Source organism: Oryza sativa, chromosome 3 (assembly GCF_034140825.1).
Source record: "Oryza sativa Japonica Group chromosome 3, ASM3414082v1".
NCBI lineage: Eukaryota > Viridiplantae > Streptophyta > Magnoliopsida > Poales > Poaceae > Oryza > Oryza sativa.
This window is the reverse complement of record NC_089037.1, coordinates 4,466,079-4,490,969: the sequence shown is the minus strand read 5'-3', so window position 1 is coordinate 4,490,969 and position 24,891 is coordinate 4,466,079. Positions and strand designations below refer to the sequence as shown.

The following is a 24,891-nucleotide window of genomic DNA, read 5'->3' as shown; positions in this document are numbered from 1 at the left end:
TGGAAGGTGAGCCCCGTGTCGCCCAGCGGCTCACCGGTGACGCCGCACCTCGTCCCTCTCGGCGCCGGCAGGTTCTGCATTGTCAGATTCATGTACAAAGGGTGGAGGTCCAACTTTGATTTCGACGAGAAATTCGCGGTGTTCACCGGCGTCGAGGTTCGGCGTGGTTGTAATAAGAACAGCAGCACAACGCTCCAGATGGTTAATCATAGGTCCAGACGGTACAGCCTTCTCGATAGGGTATGTGACTCTCGTGTGTTTTAAATAGAAATTTATGAATAAAAACACTTCTCATTTTGTGCTCTGGATCGGATTTAATTAAATATATTTCACCTTCATACTAGGGTCAAGCAAAATAATTTTACATATACATATACATGAATGAATTCTAGTGTACAAGAGTTGATTTATCTATTTTGAGATGGAGGAAGTATGTTCTGTGCGTATTTTCCTGTTCGTGTTGTCCTAGTACGTCTACCCCAGACACAGGAATTTGATGCCTTCATTTGGTTAACGAAAATTCCATTGAAAAAACATGGCCAATTGTTGGAACTGGTAATATGCCCGTACTAACGCTACGGCGATATTTAGTAATGTGAATTAAACAATCATATGCTAAAAGATACATATTTTAGCAAAATAAGTTCAAATGTCTCAAAACCAAACAACGGTATATATATTGTTGTAATATATTTGGTCTAAAAATAATTTCATATTCCTGTAAATTATCGTACATGTCTTAGTAACATGGTAAATTTGAATTTACCAAACCTAAGGGACTGTGATGCCAGGATCTACAGTAACTCTAGCATAATGTTCATACTTCATATCATGCAGAACATGGTGAAATTCTTCAACTACTTGCATACACAAAATGCTCAAATCTGTTGATTACTTCAGGTGATGTAATGTAATCACGGAAACCACAAATCTAACTGTAGATGCATGATTTACCAACAAGTAAATAATTGATTGTTTAAAGAATCTCAAGAACGTGTGTTAGCTTGCTATTCCTCTATATCACATGAAATTTACTATGATGGTGGGAACAAAAATCATGAAATTTATTTGTTGCAGCTCTAATTTCCTAATGAACATGTACATCCATCAGGTATTTTAGTTGATGCAGACACACATGGAACATATATTACTCCCATAGATATGCACCTACATAGTGAAAGTAGTAGAAAGAACTATCCATGTGACAATCATTAAAACCTTGAGAACAATCTAATCCTAACTGATAATATTTCTGGTCATGCAATGCAGTTTGAAAATCATTATCTAGGCAGACTTTAGTATTATGGGTAGCAGCAGCACAGGTATATCAAGATAGTGACTAAATTAGTACAAAATCCCCATCTCTGAAGGACACAAAAGACAACAATAACCTGAAAAATATCTTCAAGATATTTTCTTTGGCTTCATTAGAATTGAATCCTAAAAACCCACACAGCTCCTTGTTCAAACGGTATTCACATAGACACTGCTTAGAATTGATCATCCGACACAAATTACTTGTGCCTGAATAAAGGAAGTCAGCAAGATTCACTGAGCATAATGCCATAGTAGCATGAAATGCAAATTGCAGTTCATGTACAATCCAATCGTCAGACTTGCAGGGTACACCAACTCTGACTCTATATTCTTTCTGTTTCTGCTCTCTAATTAGTGATAGTGAAAGCCTCTGTTTTGAATATTATACAATTGCTAAATCTAGCAAAGTAATCTTGCAAATCAAACGGCACAAAAGTTCAAAACAAAACGTCATTCCTCAATCAGAATTAATAAAAATCCAACAGGGAGATCGATCAATTTGTCATAGTAAGTAAAAAAAAAAGCTAGCTAGCAATAGAACAGAGCTATTTACCTATTCTTGGCCACTCGTCTGCATCGGCACGCCGGCACCCCGTCTCCACTTTCTCCTCTCCACAGTGCCTTTCCTCCAACCCTAGGATTACATGCAGATTACGAAAAAAAAGGGACTGCATCCTGATCTAGTAGCAAGGAATCGGATCAACAGCGTGTGACGGCGTCGGCGTCTCTCCCGCAACCTCCTCCATCCTGCTGGCCTCCGATCGAGAAAGCGTGGTGCCCCAGCGGTTGTGCTCATCTCCGGTGACCGCATCGCTCGCTCCGGGCGACGAGCAGCAGCGATGAGGGCGCGACCTCGAGCGGTGGGGAGAGAGGGGAGGTTAGGGTTTAGCGTTCTACGAGAAGCTGGGGTCAGCGGCGACGTCAATCGTGGCGGGGCGGTGTGATGGTGAGGTTTGGGCGCGGTTGGGGTGGGAAGGGAGCGCTCGTTTGTGGGGAGGGTGAATCTGGAGCATTGGATTTCACAGGGATAATCTGAACCATTGAGTGATGAATGAAAGAATGAGTGAAAGTATTTGTTGAACTTTAGGGTAGATAGATGTAAGTAATCTGTCTATTCCTCTCATCATGGCTCCTTTTTCATTTCCTCCTCCCGGCCGTGTTATAATATATATATATATATATATATATATATATATATATATATATATATATATATATATATATATATATATATATATATATATATATATATATATATATATATATATATATATATATATATATATATATATATATATATATATATATATATATATATATATATAGGACACTCATATGGGGCACCATGGTGCCCGGGCACCATGGTTTCAAATGCACAAAATCACTTAAATTTTTCAAAATTTTCAAATTGTGAGTATATACCTAGTTATAAGAATTCGATTCATACCTATACCTATCAACAAAACAACTCAAATTTAACTTTATTTCACAATCCATGATTACATACCTAACTAATTATATGTATGGATGCTATATACCTAGAATCAAAATCTAACAAAAACAAGTTCAAATTCAGTTCAAACTTGCTTTCAACTAGTTAGTAAAGTAGTTAATATTAATACCTAAATAATTGAAAAAGTTTCATGCTCATTTGAATTGGGTATATACTCAATTTCAACAATGGTGCCCGGGCACCATGGAGCACCAAACAAATTTACTATATATATATATATATATATATATATATATATATATATATATATATATATATATATATATATATATATATATATATATATATATATATATATATATATATATATATATATATATATATATATATATATATATATATATATATATATATATATATATATATATATATATATATATATATATATATATATATATATATATATATATATATATATATATATATATATATGGGGAAAATGTTAATTAGAAATATGAGATTTTGGCCTACGTGTTCTTTACATGTAGTGTGTCTATCATAGATTACTTTGTGTCTATCATGGATTACTTTCTACGAATGAATTAAGTATCAATTAATTAGCTAGGTTACTTATGGTGCAACATGTCTGACAATGTTTGAGTCTCCTCTACTCAACATAACTTTGGCATAATGCTGAGTAGAGGATATGAATTCGGCATATGGTAATGTGTGGTGATTTCTGTACTAGTTTTTGGGAAATGGCGCAATAATAAATTGGTCATGTCTTTCTCGGTAAACAATGCTTTGCGGTGGCCAGTGATTATTTTATTAGACGGGTATATCTTCTAGCCTATTTTTTTCGTGGTAAGTAGTACCTGCGGTGACTTCTAACCTAAATTTTTGAATGTGTTTATAGTGATAGAGTTGGTACGACTACGTGCACGTGCATTCGAGAAAAGGATATTGCATCCCATTTCATCGGTTAGGATTGAAGTCTTAATTATCAATAACATTTTTTTAATTTAAAATGAAACTAACATTACTATAATACAACCAATATATTTCCGTGCAGTTGTCGCATCAACCCCGCTATCCGATACAATGCAAAACTACACCAATATGAAAATTTCAATCGTTGATTCCTTTTTTTCTTTGATAGGAACCGATTTCAATTTGTGATTCCTACGTATACGAATTTTCATGTATTGATCATGATGTTTGTTAAAACAGAAAATCAAAAGAGAGAAAGATCGTCAAACACTCGAAGGCATTTCCATGGTGATTGTAAGCCGTTCGATTAACGTGGAAAGCCATGGAATGGTAATCTACGGGATTTACAGAGCGCGCAATGTTCGGACGCGCCAGGTGCTCGACCTCGGCCCCCGCCGCCGGCGAGCGGCGCGCTCTTCCCGTCGACCCTCTCTCCCTCCCTCGCCTACTCGTCTCCGCCGCCACCACCCCCGGCGCCGCCGCCCCGGCCGTCTCCACCCTACACGCCGCCGCTCTCAAGCTGGGGGTCCTCCCCTCCTCGCTCCCGGCCTCCAACGCCCTCGTCTCCGCCTACTCCCTCTCCGGCCTCCTCCCCTGCGCGCTCCGCGCCTTCTCCCTCATCCCCCACCCTTCCACCGGATCCTACACCGCCATCCTCTCCGCGCTCTCCCGCCACGGCCGCCCCCGGGAGGCCCTCTCCCTCTTCTCCGCCGCCGCGGTCGCCCGCCCCGACGCCGAGCTCCTCTCCTGCGTCGTCTCCTGCTGCCGCCGCGCATCCGCCTCCCTCCCCGCTCGCGCCGCGCACGCCTACGGGGTAAAGACCGCGCCACTGCTGGCCTTCTACGCCTCGGCCGGCCCGGCGCTCGTCGCGCTGTATGCGATGTGTGGGAGGGTGAGCGCGGCCAAGAGGATCTTTGATCGTATGGACGGCGAGGACGTGGTGTCCTGGAACGCGATGATTGGGGGGTTCGCTGGTGCCGGGATGAATGGCGAGGCGTGGGATTGCTTCCGGGAGATGCGCGCAAGAGGTGTTCGAGGGAATGCCCGTACCGCGGTTGCTGTGCTGGGGGCTTGTGATTTGGAGTCTGGAAGACAGGTCCATGGGCACATGGTGAGAAACCATGGTGATAGTGGTTCAAACGCAATTCTGTGGAATGCGTTGATGAACATGTATTCACGTGTTGGATGTGTCGACAATGCAGAACATGTGTTCTTCGAGATTGAACGGAAGGATGTTGTGTCATGGAATGTGATGATAGGTGCTTTCGCAAAGAATGGGCATGGAGAGAGGGCACTTGAACTTGTGGATGCAATGTTGCGTTGTGGGATGCAGCCAGATTCAGTGACATTCACAACTCTGCTCATGGCATGCTGCCACTGTGGCTTGGTTGATGAAGGTCTTGCGCTTTTTGAGCGGTTTGTGGAAAATTCTGCCCTCATCCCTACTATGGAGCAGTGTGCTTGTATTGTGGATTTGCTTTCACGAGCTGGGAGGTTCAGAGAGGCTGCTGGATTTATTGATCAGATGCCAATCAGACCAAATGCAGTTGTATGGGGTGCTTTGTTATCTGGAAGTAGGATGCACCATGATGTGGATCATGCACAGATCGCTTTTGAGAAACTGGTTCAATTGGAGCCAGATAACCCTGGAAATTTTGTGACTATGTCAAATATATATGCAAAGGCCGGAATGGTTGAGGATGCAAAGAGAGTTAGGATGATGATTGACAGGGAGGAGTTAGTGAAGCCTTCTGGACAAAGTCGTGTTCAAGCTATGTAAGAAGGTATATATTTTGGCTATTCTTGCCTGCATTATAACTCATCATCAATGATAGCTTATTGTTTGTGCTGGGCAGTGTAATATTTCTTATTTCTAACCCATCATCAATTTGGACATGCTCGTTAGTAGAGAATAGTTATTACTTTACACCATGAACAATCTATACAGAGCGTCAGTTTTAGACTGTCACAGAAAAAAAAAATCCATTTCACCCCCTGAACAGCCGGGTTGCCTACTTTATCAATTGCACTACAAATCCACCTAATACTTCCCCTGTACCGTGTGAGAATTTCTAATTACCTCCCAGGTTTTGCCACCATGGATGTATAGACCTTTCCCCCTTTTATGTTTAAATGTTTTTATCCCCTGTTTCAGTAATTATGCCTAATTATGCTCTATTTGCTATGTCCATATATTGTACAGTGACAGCAAGTAAATACCTGGCTGCTAGACTGTTAGGCCTAAGTAAGACCTACCCTTTTCTGTAAGCTTGATTTCTTGTTGCACCATCCTTCAAGTAATTGTATAGCTACAAAAGATGCACCACCTCTGTGGCCTCTGTTGTTTTTGTTCTTCACAATAATGTACCTTTTGTTCGTACTGGTATTTCTTCCTACGAAGATGGCAGAGACTATGACCAATAACCTACCTTCTGTTTTGTAACTGCACAGAATGGGTTATGAATGCCCAGCATTCTTTAGTTACTGTGATTTTTTTCTCTACGCTTCATTTTAAAAAGATAACAACGCAATCTTTCTATTTGCATCTCTTCTAACTGGGTAATAAACAAATTGCATGCTAATAAAACTTTCAATGTGCGCAGTTGCTTTTAGTCATCATGATTTGTCTACCGTGCTTCAGAGTGCAGCAACACTCATGCATCCACTACCAACAGTTCATTTGGTGTCTACCATTGGATATGGTATTATCCCAATTTCTCCGTTGCCCCCTTGTGTTTCAGTGTTTATGTGTTTCCGGTGCTGCCCATGTTGTCTATGTTGTTGTAATCACGAACTTTTTCTAGTTTTAGATTTTGTTCCTTTCCATGTCATGCAAAGGAAGTTCATTCCTAACCTATTCTTACGCTGTGTTCGGCAGCTGGAGAAAGAGAGATAGTTTGTTTTGTTTTCCGCGCGCACGCTTCCCAAACTACTAAACGGTGCGTTTTTTGCAAAAATTTTCTATAGGAAAGTTGCTTTAAAAAATCAGATTAATCCATTTTTTAAATTTAAAATAGTTAATACTCAATTAATCATACGGTAATGGCTCACCTCGTTTTGCGTATCTTCCCAATCTTCTCAATCCCCTTCTCCTCAAACTCACCTAGTATGGCTGTAAGAATTTGTAATAAATCTAGAATGTGTAGATAATAGCACATCTTGTGAGGAATCTTTGGTTCCTTCATCTGAATTTTGATATTTATGTCAATGAAGATGCTATTAATCTTGTTAAGTACCAGACATGTGAATTAGTTAAGGCCATTTGTAGCAACTAGTTATTTTCCTCGTGTAAAATCTTTATGTTCTGTACTGGATTCTTTATTCAGGACAAGGTTTGTTCACTAAGAGGGGATTTAAGGGCTTGTTCAGCACCCAGGGTCCTCTGCCAAGGTTAACTATTGATAATGTGAATTCAGTTCTTCTGTACATGAAAATCATCCAGACACCTTGCTCATAACATAAATTTATCGGATCAAAGTTTTGCAGTTCTCTCTGGCGTCCATTGTCTAGTTGTGTGCCTGTTGAGAAGGCTGCGTGGCAAAGATGACAGTATGTGCATTGTTTTAGTTCCCTATTTTCTGTTAACATCGTGCTAGTTTTTTAGATGTAACATCTTGGTAGTTGAATATATAGCACTAATTATGAATTCTTCATTTGCAGTTGTTAATGCTGGAATAGCTGGTTGTTGCACTAGCCTTGCTTTGAGCTTTCCAGGTATGTTCTCATTGAATGCACATGGTATTTTTTGGGGGGGTATGATGTTCTATGGGGGAATATAGTGCTTCATGATACATTGATATTTTTGTCTCAATTCATTTCAGCAGTGAACTGCAATACATGTCTACATTAGAGTGAATCTCCATGATTGTTGTGGTGAGGATAGCTGTTTGTAGTTGGCAAACTGTGTGTCTGATCCAATGATCACTAGTTTTATTTCTGGTGTGCTTCCGGTCTTGAAATGATTTTTGACATAAAGTTTGTCTAGAAATACAAGACTGCAACTAATTGCTGTAGATTTCCTTCAAATAGGCCCTAGTATACGTGTATAAAATTTTAGAATCTTGATGGCCCTTGTGACCTTGTCCTTGATCGTGATATTTAATATGATAGAGTTAGAGACAGCGGTTAAATTTAAACCTGCCCTGGATTGGCGCCTCCATAGCGTTTTGCATAGGCGTGGCCGTTTCCCGTGCTATCCACGTCGGCCCCGAAACTCCAGGCAGCCGAATTTCACGAGCGAGCGGGAGGCCCGCGTTGACTCTGGTCGTTTTACAAAAAAAGCCCTTGCTATTATTGATAATCTGTGATAAGTCCCTTGTCTTCGTTTATGTGTTCTGTATTCTTACTTTAAGGCCCTCCAAGACCTGAAATATCTTATGCTAAGAAGAGAAAAAAAACGAAAAATAGGCCGCACTTTAAATAACAACAAGTGAGTGGCCTTTTTTGTAAAAACGAACAACCCTACCACCTGGCGGCCGGCGCCCACCCCTCACCCCACCCTCCCAAACCCTAGCCGCCTCTCTTCCGCTCTTGCAGCCGGCCTGCACATCCCCTTCTGTCAGGAGATCGATCGCCGGCGAGGAGTCGGAGATGGAGTGCCGGCGTGGTCCCCCAGGTTGACGGCGGTGGAGGTGACGACGATGGCACCGGTCCGAAGCCGCGAGGTCGAGGAAGAGCAGATCGGGAGGAGACATGGTGTCCAGATCTAGAAAAGACGTTCCACAGCGAGGCCGATGGTGGAGGGGGTCGTCAAAGATGGCTAGGGCTAGAGATGTTCGCACCGGCGCTGTCGCCCGTGACGAAGAGGCCCGCCTCTAACTCGAGCGGCTCACCAATGTCTGGCTGAGCGCCGCCCGCTGGTGGAGGGAAGGTTGACGGGTCCAAGGAGCGTGACCACGGTGCCGAGCACCACGCTCAGCTCCGTCACCACCAGCAAGCCCCGCGCCGACATTACGTCCCCTCGAGCGGTCGGCCGCTTCGCCGGATCAGTGGACCATCGCTGGCGTCTGTCCCCCTGTCGGCTGCCTCCTCACCGTTGCTGATGCCTCCTGAGCAGCTGAGCTCTATCTCCTCCGCCGATTAGGGATGGCAGGTGTAGAAGCACAAATACTAGGTTCGATGAGATCTTGGATGGACCACGGAAATGGCACAGTCGCTGCCATATTCACCTGCAACTCCTCCGTTGCAATTCGAGATGAACAGAGAAATTGCAATCCCCGATATGGTTCCTTCTTGTCGGTAAGAGATGGCCCTCTCTGTCTTAGTGTCATGGTTTCCATTGATTGGTGTCAGGCGCAATGCAAGGTAGCCAGATCAGAATACATTAGATGGCAAGGCAAGGCAGCCACATCAGAATGCATACTCTGTTTTTTCTCCTTTTTCTGTGACAGCAATTCATGTTGAATGTGGACCCAAGTTCAAGAATGTTATGTATCATGCTTTTAGTTCAATAAATATCAATAATCCATCTATGATTTTGCATAATTTCCAGTGAACAAAGTACTAATGATTTAAACTACATATTAATAGTAGTGTCCTGCTGTAGGTTTAGGATTCAATGAATAATTGGATTGTGCTTCTGCAAGGTAAGCAGAGTTAGATGGGAGTTGTCATTTCTCTCTGAATTTATTATTTTTGTTCTTAACTGCTACTTAAATTAGTGGGGGTCTATTGTTACTCTCTAACAGATAACAAGATTGATCTTCAGAAAAATTAGGCGAACACAACTGCTTCTAACATTGTTGATTGAATTCAGATGCAGCTCATGTTGATTGGCTTTTGCTTGACGAGGTCTTACCAGGGAGAAGAAGTTAATTATGGCAACCCTGAATCTGCATAGCATTTTAATGTCTCACTGCAACACGTTGTCTGGATATTCGTAAAATAACATAGCAGTTTCCATCATTTGTCTTGAGCAATTTCCATTTTGCATGAATTTGAATGCCTGATTTGTGGAAGGTTAACTATTTCAGCATTAGTTTATTGAGTTCTCAGGTCGAATGAAATAGGAAGGAAATTAGCAGTGGCACTATTAAAAAATACATTATGGATGTGTGATAAGTATTCCATGATTTTAACTTGAGTTTTTGCCTTTTGTGTTTAGTAGCTATCATGTCAGTGCTTAGTTGTAGTTTTCCTTCGGAAACAGTTGTTTCAAGTAGTTAGTTAGCTATGTTTTTTTTTTCTATGTACTGTTGATTTAGTGAGTGAAACATCTGCTATCTGTTACAAATATCGTAGTTATGCCATTCAAAGAAGTATGAACAATGTGATATTTTCTTTGTATAGCTTGCTGGCTGCTGCTGAGCATATCTAATGCACATGAATAAATCATTTATTGTACACATGGTCTTCAGGTACTTGAGAAATGTTATCTAGCTTAAATTCGTGAGATATATTTTTGAGTAAATTTCACAAAACTACAGGTATTTTGCACAATTTATCACAAAACTACAGATTTAAGAGCTTGCTTCACAAAACTACATATTTAGTGTCTACTTTTATCACAAAACTACAGAACTACAGGTACTTTGTATAATCTATCACAAAACTACATATTTAAAAACTTGTTTCATAAAACTATAGATTTAGTGTATTCGTTTATCCCATAACTACACATTTAGTGTCTTCTTTTATCACAAAACTACATGTTTAGTGTCTTCATTATCACAAAACTACAGGTTTTAACAATGCTAAAACATGTAGTTTTGTGATAATGAAGACACTGAACTTGTAGTTTTGTGATAAATGAAGATATTAAATCTGTAGTTTTGTGAAACAAGTTCTTAAATCTGTAGTTTTGTGATGTATTGTGCAAAGTACCTGTAGTTTTGTGATAAACGTAGACACTAAATCTGTAGTTTTGTGAAATAAGTTCTTAAATCTGTAGTTTTGTGATAGAATGTGCAAAATATATGTAGTTTTATGAAATTTACTCTATATTTTTTAACCCCAGTATGGTTTACTTTGTTGTCTAACATATGCTTCTTCTGTGCGGACAGTTTGGTGGTTAAACTTTTGGTCAAAATGGATTGTTAAGATATGATTGTCTGACTATGACATGCAGAAATATTACACTTCCTAAGTATCGATGTATATTATGTACTTACATGTTATTAAATGACTTATACCCTCTTCAATAGGATGTGAAGAAAACAAGCTGAATTGATGAATTATGCTATGCACTATGTGATTTATATTTAGCCTACGTGATGGTTTAAGCTGTTATATGGTGTTCATGTTAATTTTGTCTAGATATACCAACTCTGTGTTTTAGGAAAAAAATTTGTTAGCATAACTACAACACGATGCTCACTCTATTTACCATAGAAATTCATGATTTTTGTCTCTATCAGAGAGATTATAGATCTTTAATTTTATTCTCACAATATTCTTATTGGTAAAAGTTCATTGGACCCTTGATAGGGCGCGCAACGCGCGCAAAATGTCTAGTCGGGGTAATTAAAAGTAAGGGCGATCTGCTTGCACCATGGCGTTCGGAGGGATTTCAGCACGACGTGGCTTTGCCATGGCGCATGGGATTTTTACGCAAAAAAAAATACCGTTCTTTCTCTGTTCGCTGGGCCATACTTTCTCGTGGGTCCACATGTCGGTCCGCCCGCGCTGGAAGGCTGGTGAATTTGGAGCGCTCTCTTCAATCGCCTGGCTTGGCCATCCGATTGATATCCGATCGTCGGGATCGTTAGCTCAGTAGCACACGATATCCCCGCACCCACACCCTCCTCTCTCTCTCTCTCCAATCTCAACTTCACAAGGAGCTCGGGCAAACCCTAGCCTACCGCCGCCCTTCTCCTCTCTCTCTCCCTTCCCATCCCCTTGGGAAACGCTAGCCCATCATAACCGTCTTCCTCCTTCCTAGGTCACGCTAGCTCCCTTTCTCCCCTTGCATCCTCATTCCTCATGCTGCCATCGACCATCCTCATTCCTCTCTTGTCCCTTCGTTGCTGGCGTTGGCGCGATGAAAGATGGTGAGGGGCTGCGTGGAGACTGTAGACAGGAGACAACGTATCGGCATATCGCTTGAACTGGCCTGCTAGCACTTGATTCGGAGGGAACCGGCAGTTTGGCTTAGCGAGGTTGTCGTTCTGTTGTTCCAGTGCAGCGAGGCAGCGAAGCATAGATCTGAGGTGGTGGCGCCAAGCTCTGATACTGGGCGCACGCACTCCACTTTCCCCAAGACATCGTACGCAACCGTGCCTTTGGCAACGGCACCTCAAGCGCTTGAGGTCAATGGCGCTCTATTTTCTCACGTGAGTAATGTCTTCTCTGTTGTCAATTACTCCCTCCATATTATTTTTTTGTTTGACGTTGTAGTTCAATCCTGAATCGGTTTTTTATTTGACGCCGTAGTCCAATTCTTCCTCCGTGCGACCGTGAAATTCCATCGTTGCCCCTTCTCCTTGTCACCGCCGCCGTCTCCTCCTCGCTCTCGCTATCGTTTCCTCCTCGTCCTCCTCCGCTCTCCCACCTTCATCGCGGCACTGCTGTCTCCGCCTCTCACGTTGACGTCGTCCCCGCCTCCTCCGTGGTTGTATCTCACGATGGCGCCACCTCCCTTCCATCCTCCCCGAGACCGGACATTAGCGGACGGGGGCGGAGGCCGCGCGGATCTGGAAGGACGATGCGGGCAGTTGGCGCAAATGACACGCTCTGCCTCCGCCTCCACCACCGACCGCCCGAACTCACCGCCTCCATCGCCGGTCGTCATGCAGGAGGTGTCCTTCTCCTCAGGTTCATCATCGAGCCACCTCCTCGCTGCCCCCCTCCGCCGCAGCCTCCACCTCGACGGCCGCGCTCGGCCCGTTCTCCCCGTCGCCATCCCTACTGCGGGCAATGCTACCTCCTTGCCTCGCGGCTGCCGCCCACCACCCGCCCATGTACGCCGCCATCGTTCGCGGCTCCACGCCGCCGTGCGCACTTGCGCCCGCGCGCAAGAGAGAGAGAGATATTAGGAAGAGGTGAAGTGGAGGCATGACAGGTGGACCCCACCATTTTTTAAAAAAAATGCTGACTGGACTGCCACGCGTATGCCACGTAGGATAAAACCGCTCTAGATTGGTAATTCATCCGGTATTGAAAGTTCAGGGTGAGCAATGCATGGTTTTCGGGTTCAAGAAGGTAATTCGGTCAAGCGCGATAGTTCGGGTCGGGGGGTGTAATTCGTACTTTTTTCTTTTAACTATGCTATCTATAAGAGCATGTCTAATAGGTCAACCTGGATCAGTGATAGCGTAACCAAGTCAGCCCCACTGCTGTGCTGGAGGAGAAAATGGTAGAGAGAGAACGCGAGCCGACGATACAATTATCACCCAGCTGCAGCACACTGTACAATGAAGAAAGAGAAGTAAACCTGGTGGAGATTGGTTCATGCTTGGAACAATAGTGAAGAATGCAGTAATTAGTGGGACATGTATCAATTAAAAAATATATCAGTTGTTACCGTAAATGATAGTAATAAAGACCATTGTTATATGAGCAATCTATACTAATGTGCTATAGATGATGTGGATGTTTTACGGTTAGCAAGTTTACGACATTATTAAACCTGCTCTAAATCAATAAAAGGCAACTTGTATAATATGTTACCGCTTAATTAGCACACAAACTCCAAAATCTTCTTTAACTAACTCACTCTCACACTATATATTTTACTTTCTCTTTCCATTTTTTTTAAGATTGTGTAGAGGTTACATTTTACATGTTAGAACAAGATTAATACTATTAGTAGGTTATAAACCACTTATGTAAAGAAGAGAGAATCTAAAAAATGAAGCGGTCGATTTTTATGCAAAAGTTAGCTATTCACACACTTCAAGATAAATACATTAAATACATAGATGAGGAATATAAAGAAGAGAAGAAAAATAAAGATAACCTTATAGCTCATCTACTATACATACTCCCTCCGTCCCTAAATATAAGGGATTTTGGTTGGATGTGACACATACTTGTCTATATTCGTTTTACTAGGATGTGTCACATCCAACCAAAATCCCTGTCCAGATTTATTGTACTAGGATGTATAATATCCAACCAAAATCCCTTATATTTAGGGGCGGTCGGAGTATTAACTAATATGAGCTATATAAGTTTATAGTGGACTGTACCGTTATCTGGAGGCATTTGATTCCTTGTGACTTTATATTGGTGAGCCCAGATACAAGGGCAGTTTCCGCAAGCAATATCTTACTCCCTCTGTCTTATTTTAAGCAACAATGAGTTTTTCATCTAACTTTAGTCGTCCATCTTATTTAAAAATATTTTATAATTAGTATTTTTATTATTATGAGATGATGAAATATGAATAGTACCTGTGACTTATGTTTTTAATCTTTTTTTTAATTTTTTTAATTAAGACAGATGATCAAAATTAAGCACGGAAAATCATGGTAGAAGCACTCGATATTCGATTCCTTGGGACTTCATATTGGAGAACACGGACACAAGGGCAGTTTCCGCCAGCAATAGATTACTGGATATCAAAGTTGACTTTGCTGACAGAGAGCCTCATCGAGTTAGCTTATCACAAAAGTCCCTTTCGTCGGGTAACCACAGTTCGCATCCACTTGTATCTATCCTGACGTCCTTCAGTTCGCAGGATACCAATATCGTCAATTATTTGCGTCTGCGATGTAAACACGAAAAAGGCTGTAGATTTAGCCGATTTGTTTGGACGAAGTCTTGAAGGAAGTGTTCTCTGCGGCTATATTTATGCAACTCGTTCACAGTTTAGTGGTCATGTTTTCGTTTGGGCTACTATACTTTGTGCTCTAGTCAAGTTAATAAACTTATCCACTACTCATCTACTGGCTAGTTGACCACCTTCACGTAGGGTTTCGTCAAACCATTATACTTGGTCAGAATCAGAAACTGTAGTACTCGGTATGTACTATCAATCTGTACTACTCAAGTATTTAAGAAAGCATCCGTACTTCACATTGTAAGAAGAAAAATACTATGATCTTCAGCAGAAGAACATACAAGAGGATAAGACTAAATTCCCTATTCAATAGGCTAAATTCCTAATTAAAATGGCTGCATATATCCGGTTGGATATAAAGGCCAGGTAAAAAATATCCTTCTCTAAAAAAACACATATGAGAGGATGAACTCCTACTATACTTACAAGGAGGCAACAGATGATCAGAAACGTTTTTCGTTATTCCTTAGAAAAAGAAAAAAAAAGAAAAAAAGATTTGAAATGGCTCAATGCTAATTGAGTACTTGTCTAATCTCTAGAGAGTACTCCGTATATAGGTTTACAAGAGTAGTCATCACCAGAAAATAACTTTTGGAGGGAAACTCTATTGTACTAACCAGTTCGCGTTCACACTGCACGCTACTCAAACCATTCAATCCGACCATCTCTGCTCCATGGTTACCCCGGGAAGCTCTCGTTGCGGCTCCGCCTTCTTGCCGATGATCGGCTTGGCCGTGGTTCCGTCCGCCACGTCCCGTAGCACGATTGCACCGGCTCCGATCTCCGCTCCGTCGCCAATGTGCACATTGCCGAGCACGCTCGCCCCGGCGCCGATCAGCACACCGTCCCCGACCTTGGGGTGCCGGTCGCCGGACTCCTTCCCCGTGCCGCCCAGCGTCACGGCGTGCAGGATGGACACGCCGTAGCCGACGACGGCCGTCTCGCCGATGACGACGCCCGTGGCGTGGTCGAGCAGGATGCCGCCGCCAATGCGCGCCCCGGGGTGGATGTCGACGCCGAACACCTCGGAGGCGCGGCTCTGGAGAAGGAGGGCCGGCGCCCTGCGGTTGTCGGACCAGAGCGCGTGCGCCGCGCGGTGGGCCTGCAGTGCCAGGAAGCCCCTGTAGTAGAGGAAGCAGTGGACCATCTTGGCGCAGGCCGGGTCGCGGTCGCGCGCCGCGGCGAGGTCGGCGCGCGCGGCGCGCCCGGCCTCCGGGTGCGCGGCGAGCGCGCCGGCGAGGAGGTCCCGGAGCTGGTCCTGCGGCAGCGCGCCGGGGATGCAGAGCTTGGCCGCCAGCAGCGAGGCGAGCGCGGACTCCAGCGACGGCCGCGACAGGACGAGGTCGTGGTAGAACTTGCGGAGGAGCGGCTCGTCGTCCGCGTCGTCCTGCGCCTCGGCGCGCAGCGCGTCCCACACGTAGTCGCCGCTGCTCCCGCTAGCCGCCGGCGCCGGCGCCACCGGACGGTCCGTGGTGGTGCAGTCCGGCAAGGCGCAGTAGAACTTATCCGGCAGGCGGCACGGGTACGCCGCCGGCCACTTATCGACGCAGGCTGCCATTTGCGCCGCCTAGAGAGAGAGAGCGAGAGGCAGAGGCCGTGGCGGTGGTGGTGAAATTGCAAGAGGAGAATGGTGACACCAGCGGCTGGTGCTCGAGCTCCTTTATTGGTAAAAGTTCTTTGGATCCTTGATAGGGGTCTAGTCGGGGTAATTAAGGCTCCCATCGGATTGCCCATTAAGCAGAAAAAAAAGCTAAATTTTAAATTTTCAAACTTAATTATGAGATTGATTTTGAGATATTTTCAACGTAGTTTCTATTTCAGTATTGACTTTTAAGTCACCAAGAACACATATATAAAAGTTTTACCTACAAATTTATTTTTATTTTCTAATAAGCCGTTTTGGCTTATTAGAAAAAAAGCGAAACGATGGGGCCCTAAAAGTAAGGGCGATCTGCTCGGACCAGGGCGTTCGGAGGGATTTCAGCACGACGTGCTCGCTCCCCAAGCTATCCACATCGCCCCGCACGGTGGCTTTGCCATGGCGCGTGGGATTTTTACACAAAAAAAATTTACCGTTCTTTCTCTGTTCGCTGGGCCATACTTTCATGTGGGTCCACATGTCGGTCCGCCCGCGCTGGAAGGCTGGTGAATTTGGAGCGCTCTCTTTAATCGTCTGGCTTGGCCATCCGATTGATATCTGACCGTCGGGATCGTTAGCTCAGCAGCACACGATTTCCCCGCACCCACACCCTCCTCTCTGTCTCTCCAATCGCAACCAGTGTTGGAAATTTCAGACCGAAATTTTCGGTCACCCCAGATACGATATTATTTTGGCCGAAAATTTTCAATTTTTCAATTTTTTCATGAATTTGGGTAATATTTGTTCAAATTCAACTAAATTTTGCTCAAATTTTCAGAAATTTTGGACCGAAATTTCGGGATTTCGGTGACCCCCGATACAAATGCCTCAACCGATAGAGTGAACCCTGATCGCAGCTTCGCAAGGAGCCTGAGCAAACCCTAGCCCGCCGCCGCCCTTCTCCTCTCTCTCTCTCTCTGTTCCCATCCCCTTGGGAAACGCTAGCCCATCGCGACCGCCTTCCTCCTTCCTAGGTCGCGCCAGCTCCCTTTCTCCCCTTACATCCTCATTCCTCACGCTGCCATCGACCCCCACCGTTCTCTTGTCCCTTCGTTGCTGGCGATGGCGCGATGGAAGATGGTGAGGTCGTCGTTCAAGAGACAGCGTATCGGCGTATCGCTTGAACTGGCCTGCTAGCACTTGATTCGGAGGGAACCGGCGGTTTGGCTTAGCGAGGTCGTCGTTCTGCTGTCCCAGCGCAGCGAGGCAGCAAAGCATAGATCTGAGGTGGCGGCGCCTAGCTCTGATACTGGGTGCACACACTCTACTTTCCCCAAGACATCATACGCAGCCGTGCCTTTGGCAACGGCACCTCAAGCGCTTGAGGTCGATGGCGCTCTATTTTCTCATGTGAGTAACGTCTTTGTCAGTTATACTTGCCATGGTATCCCTGGTTCTGATTGCTTGCCAACCATCTCAGTCACTATCTCAAATTACTACATCTAATGATAGGATTTTTCATCCATATTACCCTGGTTCTGATTGCTCGCCACCATCTCAGACATAATCTCAAATTGCTAGCTCTAATGATATGATTTTGCATCCATATTACACCAGGATTCACCAGTGCTATGAGGCATTCTACATTTTGGTACAGTAATCGGATGATATCAGCAGAAAGTGAATCAACTAAATGCTTATTTGAAAAGAAAATTTCTGAGTTTTTATGCGCTGAAGCTTCATCTGTTATGTGTTAATTACATAAAAGGAAGTGACTGCTAGGAGCCACAGAAGCTGTGGTGGGCAAACTAATATACTTTGGAGCTGTGAGCCAGTGAGGCTAGATTGACTAAATATATGTGGAGAAAACTGCCCACAATATGTATTTTAGAACTAGCCGACAACATGCTGGCATCACCAACTAATTTCTATCATGGTAGCACCCTGGTCAGGACAGAGCTTTGAAGTTTTTTGGTGTCCTCTATGTAGCACCCAAGTGAATCAATGCAAAATTTGAAGGTTCATGTCCACTTTAGATTTCAGGTCAGTTTGAGGTTGTGCCATTAGTGTGCCATGAGGTTGAGCACCCACCACCTTGCCTAGGAGATGCAACTTACTCTTTTCCTGAGTCATGTCTTTGTATCAAGCTAGCTCTGTTAAAATTATCATCCTCATTGACTAATGAAAAAGCATATTACCAGATTTGGATCTATAATACAGTTGTGTTTCAGTGTTAAAAAAGGATAAAAATTACTAATATTTATCTTCCTTTCCGGTTTGCCTTCTACTCTAATTGGTAGTGTGAAATGGTTGTTAATAGACAGTGGAATCCTTTTTTTTTGAGAGAGAAATAAGTGCAATCTGATTATAAATGGGAATATCAAATCTGATGACTCCTTTTGTTCTGTTCATGTAAAATGGATTGGCTACTACCATAGAAGGTGCTAAAGTTTGTCAAAATTCCAGGAGCGTTTCTCAACCTTGTGGCTCTGCTTTCTCATGTTATAATGTGCTAAGCAGCTGCATTGCAGTTCAAGATGTATTATTTTATACACAATATTTGGAAATGTGAGAATTGCCACTAATCTTAAGTTTCTCTTAAGCATGTTCTTTAAATACAGCGGTATCACCGCTTAGTTACCAAAGACAAGAATAAACAAACTTTTTTTTGAACGGAAAACAACACAAGATAGTGCCTTTTCATTGAATAAAGCAGGAGAAAATACAACCCCTAAGGGTAAAGAGAGAAAAGGTGTTACACGTAAAATATACACTATACAGGGTGCGGGATGAACTCACGTAAACGTTTGGCCCCTGCCAGAGCCCAAAGGCTAACCTCCTCTTTGATTTTCGTTAGCAGGGAGCTCGTTGCCATCTCTTTATGGTCAAAGATCCTCCGATTCCTCTCTTTCCAGATCTCCCAGACAACTAACACGGTGAGGGATATAAGTCCCTTCTTCAGAATGTCGGGCGTGTTTGCCATGTTCTCCCACCGCTGCTGCACCGAGTAGGCTTCCTCCCAATGGGCCGGTTCCAAATATAGAACAAACAAACTGACAATAGAACTTGCTGCACAAATTATTATCTCATCTTTCTATTTTGTTTGATATTAGTTTTTCCATTTCTAAATTAATGGGTAAGAGGAAGAAACCAAAGCCGGGAGTTCATTTTTTGTTTACTCTTTTTTTCTATATATAGTTTAAGTGATAATGTTGACACTTCTTACCGACATGTACTATAAAGTGATTATAAAATCTATCGATTGACTTCCATGCATGACTATCTTTGTACTTAATATTACTCAAACTGGTCAGAAGTATGCTTTGCTTTAGATGCTCTCAGCAGCTCTTGCATAGTCATATTATTTGCTTTTCTTTGAGTACTATTCAATGCTATCCTATAATCATCTGTAAGCTACATAACTCTTTAATGAATGGCAGGGCGCCGCGAAGCGCGCCTAAAGTCGTGCTTCTTAATTTCATGTTACATAGCCATACATAAAATTAAATTGATCAATGATCCTGGAAAAAAGGATTAATTGAGCAATTATACTGCACAGCTTTTGCGGTCCATTTAATGTAACTCTATATTGGCAATTTGGCATATTGGCAATTTAGCATATTGATCGATACCAGTATCATGCAATGGCTCCGTTTTATGCTGTGTGTATGCATCATGCATATATGCAGTTAGACACCACCTAGAAAGGTCGAAAATGCTGATGGCTAACCTGGTGATATGATAAACACACTAATATACATGATGCATCAAAGAAAGTGCAAACTTTACCCCTCGTTGATTTACTGGCACATTTGTTATGTCATGGCAGTCATGCTCATGTTACATTGCGGTATAGTGTTAAAGTGTACATGGCTACTGATCAGGCTGAAATCGAGGGACGTAGAAATCGTGTCAGAAAGATCGTGGATCATGGATGGATGATGGATGGCAGAAGCAGAACACATCACCGACCGGTCAAATGCACGCCGAGATTACTTAGCTGTGAAAATACAATGTTTGGCTGGGAAGTCATCGTTGCATGTGTTTCGGTGTTGATATATGTTGTGCTCGTCTTTGGAATGCAGTTTATTTTCAATGTTCAGAAGGTTCTGAATTTCTTGCCAAAATTCAACTTCTCGACACTTCTCCTAGCCGTTACTCCGGCCAACTTATCTGGGCCGTAGGCTGAAGAAACGACCATCGTTGCGGAGCCCAGAGCGAAAGCACCAAAGTCCTCTTCCCCATTCCCAACTCCGCTCCTCTCTCTAAAAAAACGACGCAGCGCGTGCGGTCACCGCCTGCACAGATCTCAGCGCGGTTGTCTCTGCCAACGGTTGGGCCGCCGTCGCCGCCATGAAAAAAACTAATATTAGTGAATGACCTAATATCAAATAAATAGAACAAGTGAGCTTCGAACCCAGACCGGCTAGCCCATCACTTTGTGGAGCAAGCTGGAAGACCTCTAGGTGTTTTCCAATGGAAAACTCTATGCGTACGAATAATTTTGTTACGGAACATGTTCGAACAGCCACCATGGGCTGCTTCTTTAGCCTACATGTTGTAATCTTCTCATTAGTACTTAAGCCCATAACTAATAAAGGCCCATGTGCAGAACGTCGTGACGTGGTCCCGCCATTTTCCAGTGATTCCCTCCAAAGCTAACCTCCTCTCCTTATCTTTTCACAATCTTTGGGTAACAGAATTCGATCTGTAAGGTTCAACAAAAAAAAAAAAAAAAACTCAATCTCCAAGTATCCCTTGATGAGCATCCTGACCAGGTATGTCCCTGTCTATGTTTTGCCATCTAGATTGAGTATTTCTTATGCCGTAGATCAAATGCATTGCACATTCCTTGATGCTTCAACCTTCATAAACTGAAATTGCATTTTAGGACTAAAAATGCACATTAAGAACCCTTTCATTGTCGGCAATTCAATTAACTCGTCGTGTTGGTTTCATTAATTTCATAGTAAACCAATTTCACAAGAAAAGATGTTTATTGTGTATGTTAGATTTCGTTCTTATAGCTGGAAATATTACAGGTAGAAAAGAAGCCTTTGATGTCCTCTTCTACTGTTCTATTCTACGAAATCTGAAGAAGCATAGAAGAATTTATGTGCATAGAAGCATGGAAGCTTTGAAGTTTGGTACTACGTATGGATTCTAATTTAGTTAAAAGAATTCAGCCTGAAGTAGCATATATGATGCAAACCAAAAGAATAAGAGGTATATTTTTATTTTCTGCAAATCTATATATACTGGAGAAGATCTACCATACTACCACAGGCAACATCTGTCCAAACTCCAGATGAGTAAATCGTGTTCAAATCATACCAGGAAATTACTGCATGCTAATAGCAGTGCACTATTGACTCCTACACAACGAATTGTTATCCTTAATTTGCAGCATAAGTGGTTAGTTTTGTAGATCCGTACCTGTGCATGAAGCCAACCAGCTACCTATAGCTCACTGCTCGTATTGTGGGCTGTGGCCGTAGGTGAGCGTCCTCCGCGTCGGCTGCTAGTGCAATCGATATTCTTGTAGCTCATATGTTTGATTGAGTTGATTCTCTCCTTGCTCTCTGCATCTCCGCTCAAGCCAAGCACTGAAGGAGTAAGAGGGGTACTAAATCTGTCAATCTGAGATAGGGGATCTGTTTTTCCCTGTACTAGAAGAATCCAGACTGCTTATTGATAGAGTGGGCTATGGGGCTGTGACTTTTCATGGGCTTTTAGCGTTCTGTGTCCCCGAAGTGTCGTACGTAGGGATCTTTTCATACGCACTTCGTAATAGTTTCTTCGTGTGTATAGCAGTGTTGTTTTCCAATCGATTGAGCCACTGATCATCCGCAAAGACGAAGCTATCTCCTTCGTCGATTCATCCTTCCCGAACACCTCATTACTCATGGCCATAAACCGGATGCCCCATCGGGTGCGGACCTAGTTGTGTTCATCGCTGATGCGCATGAATTGCTCTTAATTGTTGACTGGGCTTCTAAGTGCAAGAGCATTTTCGACATCAACAAAAACGATGTAAGTGTACAATTTTCCTTTTTTTTATTTCTCCAGCAATACACTGGTGAATACGAGTTTGTTCACTTTGGGGGTGGTCACATTACTACCAAAATCAATATTTCCAAATTAGTCAATACCAAAATTTTGACAAATTGACAACATTGTTGTTGGAGGCATACCATGAGGACTTTCAACCGAACGTGCCGAAACAACCACTTAGTTACGAGGCGAAGCACTTGCAAGCGGCGAAGGCGAGTACCAAGTGGCGAACCACCTACCAAGCGGCGAAGCGAAGACCCTTCACTAACAGGAGGTGAAGCAGCATGACAAAGCCAATTGGGCTCTAAACAGACCTACCACGCAGGAAGGCCCAATAATCAATCTAGGACTGGACCTTAAGAGCCCATGGACCCACTAGTTGGGCCAAAAGATTATTGTAGCCCTTGTAAATATCCTTGTCATAAGGGCGATTAAGTCAATTCCCGAGTAAGGAGAAACCTAGAGTTGCAAACATAGGGTTTTACAACTATAAATAGAACCTAAGTAGTATGTAACAGGGCATCTATTTTTTTTAAGAAATCAATATACATTCCACTTTACATTTCCACATAATTAAGTAACAACTTGCCCTTTAGCAGATGTGTTTGTCAATCGATAACACTTACAAGTTTTGGTACAATATGATAAATGTGTTGTTGCTAAAATTTGATAATGCAAAATCTGGTAATGTTGATAGTAGCAACAAACTAAACAAGCCCTATATCTACATACACATCCACAATAATATTGTTTATTTCTTATGATTGTGAGTAGTCCATATGTTGGGTAGCATAGCCTAAAGACTACGTTTATAATATATAAGTAGGCTATAAGGTACTTAATACCCACTCCTATTGCTATGGATAGCACTTAAACTTTTATAAACTAACATAGTATATGTTGTGTTTATGCATCATGCATATATGTAGTTAGGAACCACCTAGAAAGGTCGAAAATGCTGATGGCTAACCTGGTGATATGATAAACACACTAATATACATGATGCATCAAAGGAAGTGCAAACTTCACCCCTCGTTGATTTACTGGCACATTTGTTATGTCATGGCAGTCATGCTCATGTTACATTGCGGTATAGTGTTAAAGTGTACATGGCTACCGGTCAGGCTGAAATAGAGGGACGTAGAAATCGTGTCAGACAGATCGTGGATCATGGATGGATGATGGATGGCAGAAGCAGAACACATCACCGACCGGTCAAATGCACGCCGAGATCACTTAGCCAGTTGGGCTCTAAACAGACCTACCACCCATGAAGGTCCAATAAACAACCTAGGACTGAACCTTTAGAGCCCGTGACCCACTAGTTGGGCCAAAACATTTTTTAGCCCATGTAAATGTCCTTGTCATAAGGGCGATTAGGTCAATTCCCGAGTAAACAAAAACCATAGAGTTGCAAACATGGGGCTTTAAAACTATAAATAGAACCCAAGTGGTTTGTATCAGGGCATCCAATTTTGTTTTTAATAAATCAATATACATCCCACATAGTTAAGTGATAACTTGCCCTTCAGCAGATTTGTTTGTCAATCGACAACAATTACCAAGTTTTGGTAGAATATGATAAATGTGTTTGCTAAAATTTGACAATGCTAAAATATGGTAATCTTAATAGTAGCAATAAACTAAATAAGTCCTGTATCTACATACACATCCACAATAATATTGTTTATTTCTTATAAATGATCCATATGTTAGGTAGCAGAGCCTAAAGACTACTATAAAGAATACTTTTATAATATGTAAGACCCACTCTATTATAAACTTTTATAAACTAGCAAAATATTGTTTTATATCTTTGCAATAAACATGACACTTGCAAACTAATAAAAGAGCTTTTATAAAATACATCGATTTTATTAACTCAAATCTAGGTTATGTTATTTTGAAGGGTTGAGAACCCCTTCTCTTACACACAAACGAAACGACATATCAACGTATAATTAATTAAGTATTAGCTAAAATACTTAAAAAAAATAAATTAGTATGATTTTTATACCAACTTTTCTATATATTTTTTTTTCAAAAAACTCATCGTTTATCATTTAGTAGTTCGGAAAGCATGCGAGTGGAAAAGGAGTGCTGGGAAGAACACAGATAGAAGTATTAATATTATTTAATAGTATGATCGTAAATGAACTTTTAAATTTTGAAATATATTTAAGTGGTATCTTTTGATACCATAATTTATTAATTTTATATTATTAGTATTTATTTTCTCCATTTGACTGCATAAGATATAAGAATTTTACTATCCTCACTCTGTTGCACCCAATGTGTATTTACAAGACAAGTTTATTGTTGTATCTATATCGGGTAATTAAAACTTCCTTATACAAAATTGGTTTGCCTATCAGGATCATGATACACAAGACAAACATACTCGTGCACATGTTATGCGTTATCAGCACTATGTTGCATAGATATTGAGTAAATTTGGTAGTTATAGTGTCCATTAAAATTCTATTGCATACTTTGAATTGTGGTATGCAAAGAGAGACTAATAACTTTGGGGCCTCATACCAGACCGTCGGCTTCTCCAGTGAAACAGGCCTCGGTGCGCCGGTCAAACCACCCTGCATCTGAAACTTCATCAATTTCGTCCAAACTTTTGAAACACCGGGACACTCTTTTTTTTAACATGAGCCAAATCATTTGCCCTAAAGTTTTTCTCTCTAGCAATATGTTTAATAAGAAAATCATCAAAATTAACACAATATGCCTAATAAGAAAGTCATCAAAATTGACGAAAATGTTTAA

General features: G+C 42.2%; 2 protein-coding genes across 13 annotated transcripts; one reads left to right on the top strand and one right to left on the bottom strand.

The window, feature by feature from the left end:
• Window positions 1-4,082: 4,082 nt before the first annotated feature.
• Window positions 4,083-9,664, top strand: LOC4331862 (pentatricopeptide repeat-containing protein DOT4, chloroplastic). 12 transcript variants are annotated; one of them, XM_066308844.1, is made up of 8 exons: window positions 4,083-5,544; window positions 6,364-6,462; window positions 6,639-6,699; window positions 7,087-7,150; window positions 7,239-7,309; window positions 7,421-7,474; window positions 9,306-9,345; window positions 9,516-9,664. In XM_066308844.1, the coding sequence occupies exon 1, from the start codon at window positions 4,119-4,121 to the stop codon at window positions 5,538-5,540; it is 1,422 nt and encodes a 473-aa protein (XP_066164941.1). In that variant the 5' UTR covers window positions 4,083-4,118; the 3' UTR covers window positions 5,541-5,544; window positions 6,364-6,462; window positions 6,639-6,699; window positions 7,087-7,150; window positions 7,239-7,309; window positions 7,421-7,474; window positions 9,306-9,345; window positions 9,516-9,664. The 12 variants fall into 12 exon arrangements, with proteins under 12 accessions (XP_066164941.1, XP_066164944.1, XP_015633248.1 ...); XM_066308847.1 differs by lacking the exon at window positions 6,639-6,699 and having other exon boundaries at window positions 7,247-7,309; XM_015777762.3 differs by lacking the exon at window positions 6,639-6,699.
• A 5,054-nt stretch (window positions 9,665-14,718) lies between these two features.
• LOC4331861 (probable serine acetyltransferase 3) lies at window positions 14,719-16,160 on the bottom strand. Its single transcript, NM_001417284.1, has one exon. It carries the CDS (start codon window positions 16,036-16,038, stop codon window positions 15,133-15,135), a length of 906 nt encoding a protein of 301 aa, NP_001404213.1. The 5' UTR covers window positions 16,039-16,160; the 3' UTR covers window positions 14,719-15,132.
• Between the last annotated feature and the right edge of the window lie 8,731 nt (window positions 16,161-24,891).